General features: G+C 38.2%; 1 protein-coding gene across 1 annotated transcript; it reads left to right on the top strand.

Moving 5' to 3' along the window:
• The first annotated feature begins 404 nt into the window (after positions 1-404).
• On the top strand, positions 405-16,327 carry tert (telomerase reverse transcriptase). The gene is made up of 16 exons (XM_059349548.1): positions 405-665; positions 2,614-3,925; positions 4,378-4,567; positions 4,661-4,814; positions 5,816-5,983; positions 6,224-6,385; positions 7,737-7,838; positions 7,928-8,013; positions 8,676-8,792; positions 8,922-8,993; positions 9,730-9,918; positions 10,589-10,715; positions 12,582-12,643; positions 12,937-13,061; positions 13,725-13,862; positions 15,087-16,327. Exons 1-16 carry the CDS (start codon positions 450-452, stop codon positions 15,188-15,190), a joined length of 3,324 nt encoding a protein of 1,107 aa, XP_059205531.1. The 5' UTR covers positions 405-449; the 3' UTR covers positions 15,191-16,327.
• Positions 16,328-16,763: the final 436 nt, after the last annotated feature.

Here is a 16,763-nt window from a genome sequence, read left to right as displayed (position 1 = left end):
CGACATGAAATGAATCATAATGATAGGTCCTATCACTATAAACCATACATCTATTTTCCCTCTTTTCATTCCCTTATCTTCCTTCTTCATCATTTCTTTCTTCATCTTGTTTACCTCTTGCTTTGTTTGTTAGTTGAGTTATGCCTTTGCCAAATACGTCAGTGAAAAAGTGACATTAAGTTAATTATATTGCTTTAGCTCACACTTTTTTTCTGCACGTGGAACTGTGAAGTTTCGCATCTAATCACGTAAAAAAAACACAACACATCTTTTCTGGTTAGCCATTGGTCAACTGTCAATTCGGCCTCGGAGTATGGGGCTATCTGATTGGACACTTCCAGTAAAGTGATATCTCATTGGCTAAGGATGACGCGGGCTCTTAAAACGCAAACGCTTGCAGCTTGCTCAGTAGCCGCTGCTGAGTGACCTATACAGACACTGCTGTTGCCATGGCAACGGCCGATCTGTCTAAACCTCTGGACATCCTCCGGTCTCTGTATCAGCACGTGCTGACCCTGGAGGAGTTTGCTAGCAGCATTGTGTTCAGAGAAGGAAAGAGAGCAGTTCTGGTTGAACAGACCGACACAAACCGCTTCAAGTCCTTCGTCCGGGATGTTTTTGTCTGCTTTGACAAGGAGCTACAGCAGGTGCCGAGCTGCAACCAGGTAAATAAACTATATTAGCTAACATAGCGTCGGTTATTAACAGTCTATGAGCAGCTAACGCTAGCTGCGCTGCTAGCTGTTAATGCTATATGACATGTGTGCAGAGGAGTAGTGTAGTGGAGTCTTTTTTTTTTTTTTTAAATAAACTTTATTAAGGCAGTTGGGTGGGGTGTAATACAAAAAAATACATCAGAACGTCGCCAGGGGGTTTCAATAAATCATAAAGAGGTTGTCATACAAAAATATTATAAAAATTACAAATATTCAGAGTTTTAGCAGCTTTCAAATTAGTAGAGTCTTTAATAGAATTAATATACTGCCTGGTTTCACTTATAAATATAGAAAAGAGGGGATTTTTTTTTGTGTATCGAGATTTATGTATGTGATATTTTGCCAATAGTATAATTAGATTTATAATGTAATATTGATTTTTTTTTTGTGTATGGGAAGTCAGTGAAACCAAACAGTATATTTTCAAAACAAAGGGACAAATTGTGTAGTGTAGTCTGTTGAGCACTTTAACCCTCCTGTCGTCCTTCCGGGTCAAATTGACCCAATCTGTTTTGACTATTCCTTCTTTCCTCCCTCCTCTATCCTCCGTCCTTCTTTCCTTCCCCCGCCCCTCCTTTCTTTCTTTCCTTCCTTTCCTTTCCTCGCTCCTTCCCTTCTTTTCTTTCCTCCTTCCGCCATCTCCTTTCCTTTCTCTCTTCTTTCCTTCCTCCTGATTTCCTCTCCTTTCCTCCTTCCTTCCTTCTGTCATCCCTTCCGCTTCCATTCCTTCCTCTATCCTCCTTCCTTCTTCCCTTCCCTCGCCCCCCTTTCCTTCCCTCCTTTCTTTCTTTCTTTCTTTCTTTCTTTCTTTCTTTCTTTCTTTCCTTCCTTTCTGCCCTCTTTCCTTCCTGCCTCCCTCCTTTTCTCCCTCCTTCCTTCTTTATTTTTTCCTTCCTTTCTTCTCCTCCTCCCCTTTCTTTTCCTCCATCCTCCTTCCTTTCTTCTCCTTTCCATTCTTTCTCCTTTTCCTCCTCTCTTCTTTCCTTCCTCCATCCTTCTTTCTTTCCTTCCTTCTTTCCTACATCCTTTTTTACTTCCCTTTGCGTCCTTCCCTCTTCTTCCTTCCTTGACCCGAGGACAACAGGAGGGTTAAAAACCTATTTATTCTCCTTGGCGTTCAGTCCCAGCAAGGCAAGAATCCTTGGCTTTCTATTTTTTTTTTTTACCCTTTTATTTGTCTTTTTTATCTCTAACTCTGTTTTGTATTTAGTTTTTATTACTATTTTATTGTTTTACTGTTTAGTATTTTATTGTTTCATTGTTTTTATTTATACCTATTTGTGTATGATTTATTCTATTTTAATAACTGTACAGCACTTTGGTCAACTGAGGTTGTTTTTAAATGTGCTCTATAAATAAACTTTGACTTGATTTGACTTGACTAGTGTTATACGTAAATATAGCATAAAATAACACGTTATTACTCAGTTTTAGTTGAATAAGAGTTGGGACAAAGACGTGCTGCGGCAGGATATTTAACTTGAAGGTCGTCAAAGGTGTTTGTAACTGTAAATGACTCACACATGATATGAGTTGTTGATATGCTTATAATATTAACTGTGAAATAAAAAGATACCTACATTTATTATGAAATATTTTTTTTAATCATAAATAGGAATTATGAGGAAGCAGTCAATATATTGATCAGTAGTGTGTCTTTGTTAATTTAACTAAGAGTTTCATGTCAAATTTACATCGAGGCATGAATAAGCAATGTTATTGTATGGATGCACAAACCTCTCAGCTGTCAGATTTGTAAGAGACTGAAATTAATGTTTTTAAATGAGAAGAGAAGGAAATCAGAATTTAATGATGCAACTATTTTAAGAGACATTTCCCATGTTGGCCAGTAAAGCTTATTTTGAGTCTAATATTATGTATTTTATACTTTCCACAGATCTGCACTCTACCTGAACTGCTGGCTTTTGTTCTTAATAGGATGAAAAGAAAAAGAAAAAGAAACATCTTGGCACACGGCTACAATTTTCAGTCCCTGGCTCAGGAGGAGAGGGATGCCGACCATTTCAAATTCCAAGGAGATATAACTCAAAGTGCTGCCTACATCCACGGCAGTGACCTGTGGAGGAAAGTCACAATACGCCTCGGCACAGACATCACCAGGTACCTGCTGGAGAGCTGCTCTGTGTATGTGGCGGTCCCTCCTTCATGTGTTTTCCAGGTCTGCGGTGCTCCTGTATATGACAGGGTGTCTATGACTACTGCCTCCGCTGGGTTTTTTCTCCAGCCTCGGTCTAGGACGCATAACAGCGCTCGATCCAGAAGGAATCGAGGTGATGGGAACTTAAAAAGTGGACTGAAAGTTGAGAATCCTACTGTTAGTAAGCTGAGGAACAGAAGGGATGTGAGTGTGAAGAAGGGGAAAAGAAAGAGGGAAACTGATAAGAAGAATGAGGAGGAGATTACGACTTGTTCAGCAAAGCGGAGACGGTTAGGACCGCAAGAGTCTACACAGGAAGAGCATCAGGTTTGCTATGAAACAGTGGAAGAAGGGCCCATGTCTGTGGAAGCCACTCTATCTATAAGGCCTTTGGGAAATGGCACTACTGGTTCCAAACAGTCTGTTGAAATGCAAACAACCACAATTCCCTTGGAGGGAGGACCCAGTTGGAGATCAGGGATTTTCCCCCCTTTGCCCCCCTCGCAATGTTTTATCCGCACACTGGGATTTCTGTATGGAGGAAGAGGCATGCGTGGCTTTCTTCTCAACAGGAAGAGGAAGAGTTCTGGTGGATGCAGAAGGCTACAAGGGCAAGATTTGGTACGGATGGTGTTCTTTGAGGGACTGGCATATCTAAACGGGCTGGAGAGGAAACCAAAGAAACTCCCTCGTCGCTTTTTTAACATGCTCCCGTTTTTTAGTCGGCTGTTGCGTCAACACAGGAGATGTCCCTACAGCAGAATACTGCAAAGGATGTGCCCGGTGGCTGAGGAAAGAGATGTAGAACAAGGGGAGTTAAACTCCCTCTTGCCTCAACACTGTGCATCTCACCGGGTCTACCTGTTCATCAGGGAGTGCCTCTCCGCTGTGGTCCCTCAGGAGCTGTGGGGCTCTGACCACAACAGACTTACTTTCTTCGTCAGGGTCAGGGGCTTCTTGCAAAGTGGCAAGTTTGAGAGGCTCTCACTGGCTGAACTGATGTGGAAGATGAAAGTGAATGACTGTGATTGGCTGAAGCTCAGTAAAACAGGTTAGCTCGTCATAGGGGTTGCTCTTATTTTCCCCTGCTACATGTACAGTACAGGCCAAAAGTTTGGATACACACCTTCTCATTCAATGCGTTTTCTTTTATTTTCATGACTATTTACATTGTAGATTCTCACTGAAGGCATCAAAACTATGAATGAACACATATGGAATTATGTACTTAACAAAAAAGTGTGAAATAACTGAAAACATGTCTTGTATTTTAGATTCCTCAAAGTAACCACCCTTTGCTTACTAGAATATAAGACATGTTTTCAGTTATTTCACACTTTTTTGTTAAGTACATAATTCCACATGTGTTCATTAATAGTTTTGATGAATCTACAATGTAAATAGTCATGAAAATAAAGGAAACGCATTGAATGAGAAGGTGTGTCCAAACTTTTGGCCTGTACTGTACTTTGCCTGAGATAACCAAACCACTCTCATCTGCAGGCAAGTTCCCACCCAGCGAGCTCTCATACCGGACACAGATCCTGGGTCAGTTCCTGGCTTGGCTCCTGGATGGCTATGTTGTCGGCCTGGTTCGAGCCTGTTTCTATGTCACTGAAAGTTTTGGCCAGAAGAATGCTGTCAGGTTCTACAGAGAGGATGTGTGGGCAAAACTGCAGGACTTAGCCTTCAGGTACACACACACACACACAAACAATAACACTGAAAAAGTTAAAATTCATGCAAACATGGGGACAGAAACGTGCAAGCCATTTTTGTTATTTAGAGGTCACCTGTCCAAGGGTCAGATGGAGGAGTTGACTCCGACTCAGGTGGCTTCTCTCCCCAGATCCACCGTCATCTCCCGCCTTCGCTTCATTCCCAAGACTGACGGCATGAGGCCTATCACACGGGTCATTGGAGCAGACGCCAAAACAAGGGTACACATTAAGACCTGTCATGATAATCATTTTGTTGGATGATATATTGTCCCAGAAATAATTGCAATGAGACCATTAAGACCATTTAATGCCAGTGATAATGATCATCTAATAGGAGCTTTCAACAGCAATTAACTTTTAAATGTTGGTGATATTCTTATATTGTAACTGTGACAGGCCTTTACATCTTAATAATGACATTAAGGCCCCGTTTACATGAGGACGCTTGCGGGTAAAAACGACAAAATATTTTATCAGAAGTGCCTTTCGTTTAGACGGTGACGGCGTTTTTGGGGCTAAAAAACGCAAAAATCTGAAACCACCCTCCAAAGTGGAAAAGTTAAATCCTCTCCTCCGTAGCGTGTCGTCTACACTGACAAGACACAAAACTCTGATCTGATCTGCTCACGTCACGTATGTGTTTACGTCACATACATGCTCCAGTACAGGAAATAAACAAACGTGGGATTATTTCCATGGTGGGACCTTCAAGCTGCTCTGGCAGCTCTAATAAACTTACAGGAGTCTTTCCACCAAATGTCCAGGATATGTACAGATAGTATTAGTGAACAGAGAAGGATCTGGAATTACCTCCATCACATTCTGGATGCAGCGATTCATCGGAGGCGAGCCAGACGGCTTTGGAGGAGACCTGGGAGATCTAGTGATGGTGGAGAACTTTGTGGAAGGAGTAGCTGATGAAAATACGTGGTGTGAAAACTTCCACATGCCCAAAGATGCTCTTATGGCTTTAAGTGATGCCGCCTGGCTGCATACAATCCAATTCCACACACTTTTGCGTCACCGTATGCAGCAGATTTCCTCCCGAAAACGCTCGTCTAAACGCGGAATAAAAAGTGAAGACGTGACGCCACTTTTGCGTCTTCTGTTCAGTCCGTCATCATGTAAACGGAGCCTGAGTTATCCCTTACAAATCCACAAGTCTTGTGTTATTACATACCGTGGGCTTGTGCATTTAGGACATTTCTTTCTCCCTGCAGCTCTTCCGAGGGCGTGTCCGGGACTTGCTGGACATGCTGGGAGCCTGTGTCCACTCCACTCCGTCCCTCCTGGGCTCCACCGTGTGGGGGATGTCAGATATTCACAAGGTGTTGAGCTCTCTAGCTCCGGCCCAGAAGGACCAGCCACAACCCCTCTACTTTGTGAAGGTTGGTTTCTGTTCACCAGCTTATGCATTGTAGTTGTACAGACTGACAAAGGGTTAGCAATGTTTTCTATGCAGTTTTTATTAATTTCCAACCTGGATCCAGTGTTTCCTCACTGTTTGACATTGAGATGGCGCTTCCTCAGTTTGTGCTTTGTTTATAATGGGATAAAAGGTGTTACATTTATTTTGTATGAAAAGTGCTATAAAATATTGATTGATTGATTGATTATCTGTGTTTAAGGTGGATGTGAGTGGAGCCTATGAGAGTCTGCCTCATGACAAACTGATTGAAGTGATTGGCCAGGCTCTGTCACCTGTACAGGATGAACTCTTCACCATACGCCGCTATGCCAAGATCTGGGCTGATTCCCACGAAGGGCTGAAAAAGACCTTTGTTAGACAGGTACTGTCATACACACACGCTGTTGTCTGATAGATAGATAGATAGATAGATAGATAGACAAAGACACTATTTTCCAGAGCACCAAGTGTTATGAGGATACTGTGTTTATTTATTTTGATCTTTTTACACTGGTTGTCATTTTGTGTTGTTGTTCTTTTCCTTGTGTTGTTGTTTCTTTTCCTTGTGTTGTTGTTCTTTTCCTTGTTTTGTTTCTTTTCCTTGTGTTGTTGTTTCTTTTCCTTGTGTTGTTGTTCTTTTCCTTGTGTTGTTGTTTCTTTTCCTTGTGTTGTTGTTTCTTTTCCTTGTGTTGTTGTTCTTTTCCTTGTGTTGTTGTTCTTTTCCTTGTGTTGTTGTTTCTTTTCCTTGTGTTGTTGTTTCTTTTCCTTGTGTTGTTGTTTCTTTTCTTTGTGTTGTTGTTTCTTTTCCTTGTGTTGTTGTTTCTTTTCCTTGTGTTGTTGTTCTTTTCCTTGTGTTGTTGTTCTTTTCCTTGTGTTGTTGTTTCTTTTCCTTGTGTTGTTGTTTCTTTTCCTTGTGTTGTTGTTTCTTTTCCTTGTGTTGTTGTTTCTTTTCCTTGTGTTGTTGTTTCTTTTCCTTTCATATGTATGTGTGCGTGTTTGGGTATGTATCCAAATGTGGGCGCGTGTATGTATGTATGTATGTATAATTTCGCTGTATAGGTAAATTATATTTATGTTTTTGTAATACAAGACATGTTTAGACAAGGATGTTAACTTGTCATATTTAAGGAGAGGGCGTGGGAGTTTATAAGTTTTACTTCTTCTCACTCCTTTTCGAATATGTATTCTGTCATGTTAAATGTTTTGTCTGACTCTTTTTTTTAATTTATTATTATTTGTTTTCATATTCGAAATAAACTTAAATCAAATCAAATCAAATCAAAAAGATAGATAGATAGATAGATGTACTTTATTTATCCCAAGCTGGGAAATTACAGTGTAGCAGCAGCATTACACACAGAGACACTAACAACACAATTAAATAAAAAGAACAACCTAGGCATACTTCAAGCAATAAAATATAAAAAATACAATAAAATGTAATGTAAAAATAAACTGTCTAAAGAAGGAGTATGTATTAAGGAGTACAATTCCAGTGCAGAATAAATATGAATATACAGTATAAAAATGTTGGTGCCATGAAAGAAATAAGTAAGGTGCAATGAACAGTGTGCATAAAAAACACATAAAGTGCATAACGACTGTATGTAATGAACCAGACTATTATTTTTTATTGTACAGTGTGATGGCATGTGGAAGGAAATATTTTTTGTCTGTGCGTAGATACGTCATGTTTGGCCTGATTGGAGAGTTTCTCACGTTTGTTAAAACAGGCAGATTTCCTGGAGGATAACATGGGATCCACCAACATGAAAGGGTTTGTGACGTCACTGCAGAAAAAAGGAAAAGCTCATCACGCCATCCTGGTTGAGCAGGTGAGAGTGACATCTGCAGGTGTTTCTTTAGAGAAGGGAGCTTGATACTTATTTAAACCTCTGCATTGAATTACTTCTCTTTCTCTTAGTATTTCTGCTCAGATCTTCTCGGCAGGGAGGCGTTGCAGTTCTTCACCCAAATGCTAACTGGCAGTGTTGTTCAGTACGGCAAGAAGTAAGTATTAAAAATACTCATGTGAGCAGCTTTTCATAGGGCTGGGCGATATGGCCCTAAAAGAATATCACGATATTGCAGGCTATTTTTGTGATAACGATATTCTTGACTATTAGGAAATACTTAAAAAGTTTGTTTTTTTAGTCTGTATAAATAAATAAAACTCTAAAAATGTAGTTTGAAGTGCAAATATCAACAGTTGCCAAATACAAAAAATATTACTCTTGACTCTTGAGTATGAGCAAATAATAAAAATAACCATTTAGGGGTTCCGGGGGCATATTTTAATGAAATTTTGTAAAGGAGAATAAAGGTTCTTGTATGTTTTATTTAAGGCATCTTATTTTGACAGTCTTCTTGTAAATTCTGTGGTGGATTCTGTTAACACACTGTGCTCTTATTTTGAAAGCTGCATGTGTTTAGCTACAGAGAGTAAGTAGCTTTTTATGATTAAAACAACTTTAACCACGACATCAAGAAGTAGGAACGTTGCCAATATCATGATATGCATTTTTTTTTTTAACCATAAAAAAATATACCGATATTATTGTGAACGATACGATATGGCACACCCCTAGCTTGTCATAGTTCTTTTGTAAATGTGATCACACTGCAACATAATCACAGACATTCACACTTTCTTTGCCCTTTTTTTATTTCAGAACATACCGTCAGTGCCGAGGGATTCCTCAGGGCTCGGTGGTGTCCAGTCTGCTCTGCTGTCTCTGCTACGGTCACATGGAGAACGTCCTGTTCAAAGACCTTAGTGAAAAGAAAGGGTACGCCACAAACTGCAACTTCTCTAGATGTAATAACACACTTACACCAGCAGAGGACAGTCTTTCTGTGTTGTGATTCTCTCTCTGAATTTACTGTCTCAGTTATTTTCCTCTCTTTGTGTCCTGTAGATGTTTGATGAGGCTGGTGGATGACTTCCTTCTGATCACCTCAGACCTACACAGAGCACAAAGCTTTCTCAAGTATGACCATTTATGAGTTTAAGGACTCTGAGAATGTTTCCCTTTGCTCTCCTTTTTAAGACAAGATGTGTCAGTTGCATGCATTTCATATATATACATATATATATATATATATATATATATATATGTATATGTGTGTGTGTGTGTGTATATGTATATATATGTATATGTATGTATATATATGTATATATATATGTGTGTGTGTGTGTATATATGTATATGTATGTATATATGTATATATATATGTGTGTGTGTGTATATATGTATATGTATGTATATATGTATATATATGTATATATGTATGTACGTATGTATGTATATATGTATATATATGTGTATATATGTATATATATATGTATATGTATGTATGTATATATATGTGTATATATATATGTATACGTATGTATATATGTATATATATATGTATGTATATATATATGTGTATATATATGTATATGTATGTATATATATGTATATATGTGTATATGTGTATATATATATATATACATATATGTATATATATATAGCCTTGCTCCAAACTTAAAGCTACTATATTATTAAAATAACTATTTCTTGAAACTGGCTGATTCTCTTGAAATAGAGATTTGATTTGTTTATTCTCTTCTGAGCTGTAAAATGGGAATTAATTAACTAATTATGAAGTTGCGAAACACAGCTTTAACATGATGTTGAATATTTAATGTATTCGTTGATATTGACACTTGGTTGTGTGTAGGATCTTGTTGCCCGGGGTGCCGCAGTACGGTCTGGTGGTCAACCCGCAGAAGGTGGTGGTCAACTTCCAGTTGCCAGGAGACATGAGCTCATGTTCAGGCATCAATGTGCTGCCTCCTCATTGCCTCTTCCCCTGGTGCGGCCTGCTGCTGGACACACACACACTGGACGTCTACAAGGACTATTCCAGGTGAAGCGTCCCGTCAGTTGTAATTATTCTTGCATAAGTTAATGTTATTTTTGCAGTCTTTATGGCTTCTTGGAAGCTGAGTGAAACCCCTCCTCTGCTGTACTTTGTACCTGCCCATAAACATTCTTGGGGAGAAGTCCAAATCCCTCATAGATGACTAATATACTTTCATAGAGCCCAGTATGTAACCACATATCTATTTGTCTATTGTAGTTTTTGCAGTTTTAAAACTATTTGTTACTTTTTCTTCTTTTCCATTTCTCACAGCTACACTGCAAAAAAAGAAAAGTTGGGTGAACTCAAAATTTCAAGGCAACAAACTTCGATAAAATTTTAAGTTGGACAATTAAACTAAATATTTTAAGTTTTGTTTTTGAGTTTGCTCAACTCTGAATTTCTCTGGCACGATTGTAACGCCGCTATGAAATGTCAGCTAATGTTGTGACCACAATTTTGAGTTAGCATTGATACGCTAATGGCTACTCTTGTAGCTGTAACAAGCAGTGCCGCTAGCATCTGTTAGCCGCTAGCATCTGTTAGCCGCTAGCATCAGTTAGCCGCTAGCTTTCGCTGATGACCAAATTTATGTAACCACATATCTATTTGTGTCTTGTAGTTTTTGCAGTTTTTAAAACTATTGTTACTTTTTCTTCTTTTCTATTTCTCACAGCTATGCAGGCCAGTCTTTACGCTTCAGCCTTACTTTGGGCTCGTTCCACTCAGCTGGACAGCAAATGAGGAGGAAACTGATGGCTGTCCTCAGACTCAAGTGCCATGCCTTGTTCTTGGACCTGAAGGTCAGGGAAATACAGTGGCTGCATTAAAACACTCTTGAATTGAAAAGCATGTCAAGTGAAAGGTCCTCTACAGCAGTAGTTCTCAACCTTTTTGAGTCGCGACCCCCAATTTAACATGCATGTTGTCCGTGACCCCCACTCACTGAACACAATCTCACAGTTCAGATCATACAAACTCAGATGATACGACGGATTTTGGACAAATAATTAAGCACACAACAACTAAAACATCTCACTGTTTTATAATTTATTTTTTTCTTTTAATCTAAGTCCTTTGCTATCAGTTTAAAGGTCCATTCTGACCTCCTGAGTGTGTAACAGTCAGCTTCAAGCCAGAGACTCCTTGGAAAGTAATAACTTGATACTTAGGGATATTTCAGAAAAGACACAAAATTACCCAAAAAAGAATTGAATTGACCACAAAAGTCACAAATTGACCAAAAAAGACACAAAATGACAAAAAAAGGAAACAAAATGTCCAAAAGAGACACAAATTGACTACAAAAGTCACAAATTGACCAAAAAAGACACAAAATGACAAAAAAAGGAAACAAAATGACCAAAAAAGACACAAATTGACCAAAAATGACACAAAATGACTAAACCCCCCCCACAAAATGACAAAAAAAGACACAAATTGACCACAAAATGATCAAAAAAAGACACAAAATGACCAAAAAAGACACAAAATGACAAAAAAAGACACAAAATGACAAAAAAAGACGCAAAATGACCAAAAAAAGACACAAAATGACCAAAAAAAGACACAAAATTACTAAAACCCCCCACAAAATGACCAAAAAAAGACACAAATTGACCACAAAATGACAAAAAAAAGACGCAAAATGACAAAAAAAAGACACAAAATGCCCAAAAACAGACACAAAATGACCAAAAAAACCCACAAAATGACCAAAAAAAGACATTTAGTGACCAAAAAGACGAAAACACATGAACACTTTAACACAGTGGAGACAGAGCTGACTTCCAAAATGATTTGTTGACCCCCAGAAATCATCTCACGACCCCAATTGGGGTCGGGACCCCAAGGTTGAGAAAAGCTGCTCTACAAAGGTTTAACTCTTGTTTAAAGAGGCTCTTGACCCACTATATGTTAAAATCAGCTGCAAGATAAACAAACATTAGCTCTGTCCCATTGACGGGGCTGCTGTCTTCCAAGGACTGAGCCTACAATGGTAGAAACCTGAACCTGCAATCCCTCTAACACAAGATGCTATCGGCCTGCATCAACAAAACAAACAATGTGGGAGACTGATGATTATTATCAGTTCATATTTACAGGACACATAGTAAAATCGATCTTGGAACACAAAATATCTCTAGTTAATATTGGCTACATGTAACAACATTAATTTAATTTATTTTATTTGATAGGGACAATGCAGTTAGCATAGATACAGGACATGCATCTGATGTGCTGCATACAGAGATATAGCTTCAGATAATTTTCAACTCCCGTTCCTAGTTGGGCTTTTACAACTACATACAAAATCACAATACTATAAAAATCCAATATACAATTACACCATCTACAAAATAAAATGAAATTACAAACAACATACATTTACATTTACCCTGAGAAAAAAATAAAAAAATAAATAAACCCTGTATAAATATAGCTTAGAGTTTAAAATCATCATAAATCTATACAACAATAAGGAGAAAAGAAAGAAATAAGAGAGAAAAAGAAAGAAAGAAAAAAAACATTAAGGACAGTTGCTTGAGGTTTAACTTGCATATATATTTTTATATATTAGATTGAGATGCATCAATGAAGTGGAAGTCTCACACATATTTTTTCTGTTTCATTCATGTTTACAGTTGTGGATAACTTTTCCTTTACAGACTAATTCTGTTGAGGCGGTCTACAAGAACATCTACAAGCTGGTGCTTCTTCATGCCTGCAGGTAAAGACGCTGACTTTCCATCTGACAACTGTCAGTCATTCAGATAAAATAAATCCAATAGACACGAGACCTCCTATAGTGTTGAAATGTAGTTCTGACACAAATCTTGACTGATTACTCACTTTCCCTCTCCAGTGTGCTCACTTTAACCTGCACAGTGAGGGTTACAGTTTAATCAACAATGAGCTGAGAGCTATTTGTACCACATTATCTCAGAATGTAAATATCTGAAAGGGCAGGGCTTGTCTCTGTCTTCACCTTTGTCTCCTTGTCTTTTCTTTTTTCCTCTTTAGGTTCCATGTTTGTTCCCAGAGCTTGCCCTTTGGTCAGACGGTTGCCAAGAACCCCGTCTACTTCCTGCAGATGATATGGGATATGGCTGGATACACAAATCAGCTCATCAGGCTCAGCAACAGAGGCAACATTCCCTTCATACACTACTGGTCAAAAGATTTAGAACACACCAACTTTTCCAGAATTTAATTGAAAATGATGCACTTTAATGTCTCAGTCTACTCTGAAATTAATGCACATTTGCAACATTTAAAATTCGTTATTGAGCATGATAGTGTTTTGAAAGTAAAAAAAAGATTCAAAATCACATTTTATGTTGAACTAAAGGACTAAAAAAAGACACAAAATTACAAAAAAAAGACACAAAATGACAAAAAAAGACACCAAAAGACTTAAAAAAGACAAAAAAAGACACAAAATGACTTTCAAAGACATGAAAAGAATTCAAAAATGGACAAAATAGCCCAAGACTCCATAGAGTTACGTTGTTAACCCATTTCTTGTTCCCTGAAAAAGGCCTACTTGTATAATTCTGAAATGTTCATTATCTTTCAGTTTTGGTTAAGCTTACCTTTTTTTATTTACCTCTGGCAGTTCACCACTTACCTTTGTACCCTTTCAAGCTGTTCATTTGACTTGAACTGCTTGAATTTCAGTAAAAAATGGAAAAATTGGGGTGTTCTAAAAACTTTTGACCGGTAGTGTACATGTGGAAAAAAAATAATTTAAGCAACATCAAGTTCAAAACTTATTATCTGCATTTCCCCATCTCTTCCTCTTCCTGTAGGACTGATTCTAGGCAGTAAGACCCAGACTGGTGTTGTGCAGTATGAAGCAGTGGAGTTGATTTTCTGTCTTTCCTTCTTGCTGGTGCTGTCTCAACACCGTCCTCTCTACAAGGAGCTGCTCCCACACCTGCACAAACGTATGTACCTTCAGGGAACACACGTATATAGAGACTACAACATCACACAGCAACTTTCCTCTAGCAACACAACACGCAATTCTGTCCTGACATACTTTAAATTGCGACAGTAATAAAGTTTGTAAAGCATATTTTATACAGAAAGAGGAAATACAATGTACTGCACAAACACACACAGTACAAGAGTATATTATGGCAAAATAAAGTACAGATGAAACTGTTATCATTTTTTGGTTTATTGTTTGGTCTGTAAAATGTCAGAAAAAAATAAAATACCAACCAAAATATATCAACAGCCCCAGATGACGTTTTCAGATATCTTTTTTTATTTTTAATGACAAATGAATGACAGATAATTCCTTTAGCTGTCAAGATATTGTGCATAAAATGGACCCAGCCTCTCTCTTAAATCATATCCTTGCCCTGTGTGATGTAATCAACTGCACGGTAAAGATCACACATTGTACAACTCACTGGTCAAAACGGATGTGAGCAGTAATATCTCTGCAAAATGCTGCTTCCCTTCCCTACTCTTAGTGACACAAGCATGGCAGTATTCCTAAATCTCAGCCACCACAATTAGATCTTCATCTTTGATTCAAGTCACCCCTTGTTGTTGTTGTTAGGATGGCTGCAACAAAAAGTTTTAGTCAAGTAACAAAATGCAAAGTGAGTGAACAGAAGAAAAATCTAAATAAAAAATTTTTTGGGTGTGACCACATTTTGCCTTTAAACCAGCATCAATTCTTCTAGGCATTTTTTCACATCTGCCTAAGACCTTTGCACAGAACTATACATCACAAATTTTGTCATCTTGCCGGCTCGGTTGGTTCACATTAACCGCCTCAAGCAGTCTCAACAATGTAAAGCCTGCTACTACCGCCAAAGATGCTACAGAGCTGGGATCACTTGCGCTTGCGGATAAAAACGACAAAATATTTTTTTAGAAGTGCCTTTCGTTTAGACGGTGACGGCGTTTTTGGGGCTTAAAAACGCAAAAATCTGAAACCACCCTCCAGAGTGGAAAAGTTGAATCCCCCCAATCCCTTTTTCAATTTGCACTTTTATGGAGGCGCCCTCATACCAACAGGTTCTAGATACAACACCAGTCAGGTTATTGCCACTTTTACTTTGATTCTACAGATGCTGGAAATGGTTCAGGTGGTAGATTTTTAAAAAAGAAATAAAAACATTAAACTGTCCTCTGGTTCTCCCTCTTGACAGGGAAGCGCAGTCTAGAGCGGCGTCTGGGGGACCTGAGGCTGGCCAGGGTCCGACAGGCTGCTAACCCCAGGATCCCACTCGACTTCTTGGCCATCCAGATTTAAACCAACTCAAAGGTTCAGATGATGGGAAGAATATTTTTTTTCCTTCCCAGTTTAATGATCCTAGTAGTACCTTTACACAGTGTCGGAAAAGAGGATTAGAGGGTGAGGGAAAAAACCCAGGCCATAGTCATCTGATACAGAGCACTAGGGTGATAAACGAAGGCCATAAACACGCCCTAAACAGCAACAACCACCAGATCAATAAAGATGGATAATTGGAAAATCAGCCAGATACAGCACTAGACTCCGCCTCTTCCCACGTCTGTTTGTCTCTCTGGACTTTGATTTACACTTTGTGGTAGTTTTCCACAAAGAAGACATGACGTCACTTGGAAGACCATTTTTATGAACATAAGGTCACAGAAATATTATCAGTTTATCACATGAATAGGCCAAATAACAGCTGGAAGCTGCAATAATATGTTGTAACACGGCTGTTTGTTTTATTATCATTTGTTAGATTGAATGTTATTTCATCATGCACATTACACAGTAACGTACGAAGGAAAGACTTTAACTGTTAGATAAATCCAGCCTTGTTCCTTAGGAAACACATGAGAGTCGTCAGGTCATATCCTAATAAATTCTGTTAAATATAAACATAGAAATCAATAGCAAAGTGCATTACAGTTCAGCATGAGTGATTTTATGTCAACAGTCCCATTGATTAAGATGAGAAGTCCACAGAAGCAGTCTCACAGTCTGGATGATGTCCTTTTTCTGACAGCAACAAATCAAATCAAATCAACTTTATTTATTTATATTTTTTAACCCATTGACGCCTAAAACTGCCTGTAAAACCTCTGGTCGATTTTAAAATAAGCCCCTAAAACCTGAAGTTTTTCTGGAAATTCAACAGAAGTGTCAACGCTTCTACTAAATAATAGATTTTTCAGCCTCTGTAGCAGATAGAAATGAAATTCAACAAGTATTTGAGAGCTTAACTCAGTGTTAGCTGATACAAAGTGCTGTACATGTTAGGATAGACCAACAATAAAAACAAAGAACAAGCAAAAACAACTAAAACAAAGTGAGTCTCATGCTGGGTAAAACAAAAAAAACGGTAAATAAAAGTTCTTCATTCTTAAGCTTTCTGGTTCTTTTATTCCTGTGTTTCAACCTCAAAGCCAAATCTGCAGATTCAAGTTGCAGATTTACGAGAAAAAAGTGGGGAAAAAGCAACTTTTTTCTCCCAGATTCACCACTTTAACCCTTAATAGGACACTCAATGAAATACTTGAAAATTCCAAATTTCAACCCTAGAGAATATTGGAGGATATTACATACAGCCAGAATGTGTAAAAAACAACAAGATACGAAATAATATTTTGAGAAAAAAGTTTACTAGATTAAAGTGGCAAATCTACGAGAAAAAAATGCGCAGATTTATGAGATTTAAAGTGGCAGATCTGTGTGAAAAAAGTTGCAGATTTACGAGAAAAAAGTGGGGAAAAAAGCAACTTTTTTCTCGCAGATTCACCACTTTAACCCTTAATAGGACACTCATTGAAATACTTGAAAATTCCAAATTTCAACCCTAGAGAATATTGGAGGATATTACATACAGCCAGAA

Source organism: Centropristis striata, chromosome 14, assembly GCF_030273125.1.
Source record: "Centropristis striata isolate RG_2023a ecotype Rhode Island chromosome 14, C.striata_1.0, whole genome shotgun sequence".
NCBI classification, from domain to species: Eukaryota; Metazoa; Chordata; class Actinopteri; order Perciformes; family Serranidae; genus Centropristis; species Centropristis striata.
Note: the sequence above shows the minus strand (reverse complement) of the source record. Positions and strands in the feature narration are given on the sequence as shown.

Excerpts from the sequence above, each read along its gene's own strand:
- tert (XM_059349548.1), top strand. The coding sequence starts at position 450 with ATGGCAACGGCCGATCTGTCTAAACCTCTGGACATCCTCCGGTCTCTG. Across the intron at positions 3,926-4,377 it reads GCTGAAGCTCAGTAAAACAG|GCAAGTTCCCACCCAGCGAG; the intron begins GTTAGCTCGTCA and ends TCTCATCTGCAG. Across the intron at positions 8,793-8,921 it reads GACCTTAGTGAAAAGAAAGG|ATGTTTGATGAGGCTGGTGG; the intron begins GTACGCCACAAA and ends TGTGTCCTGTAG.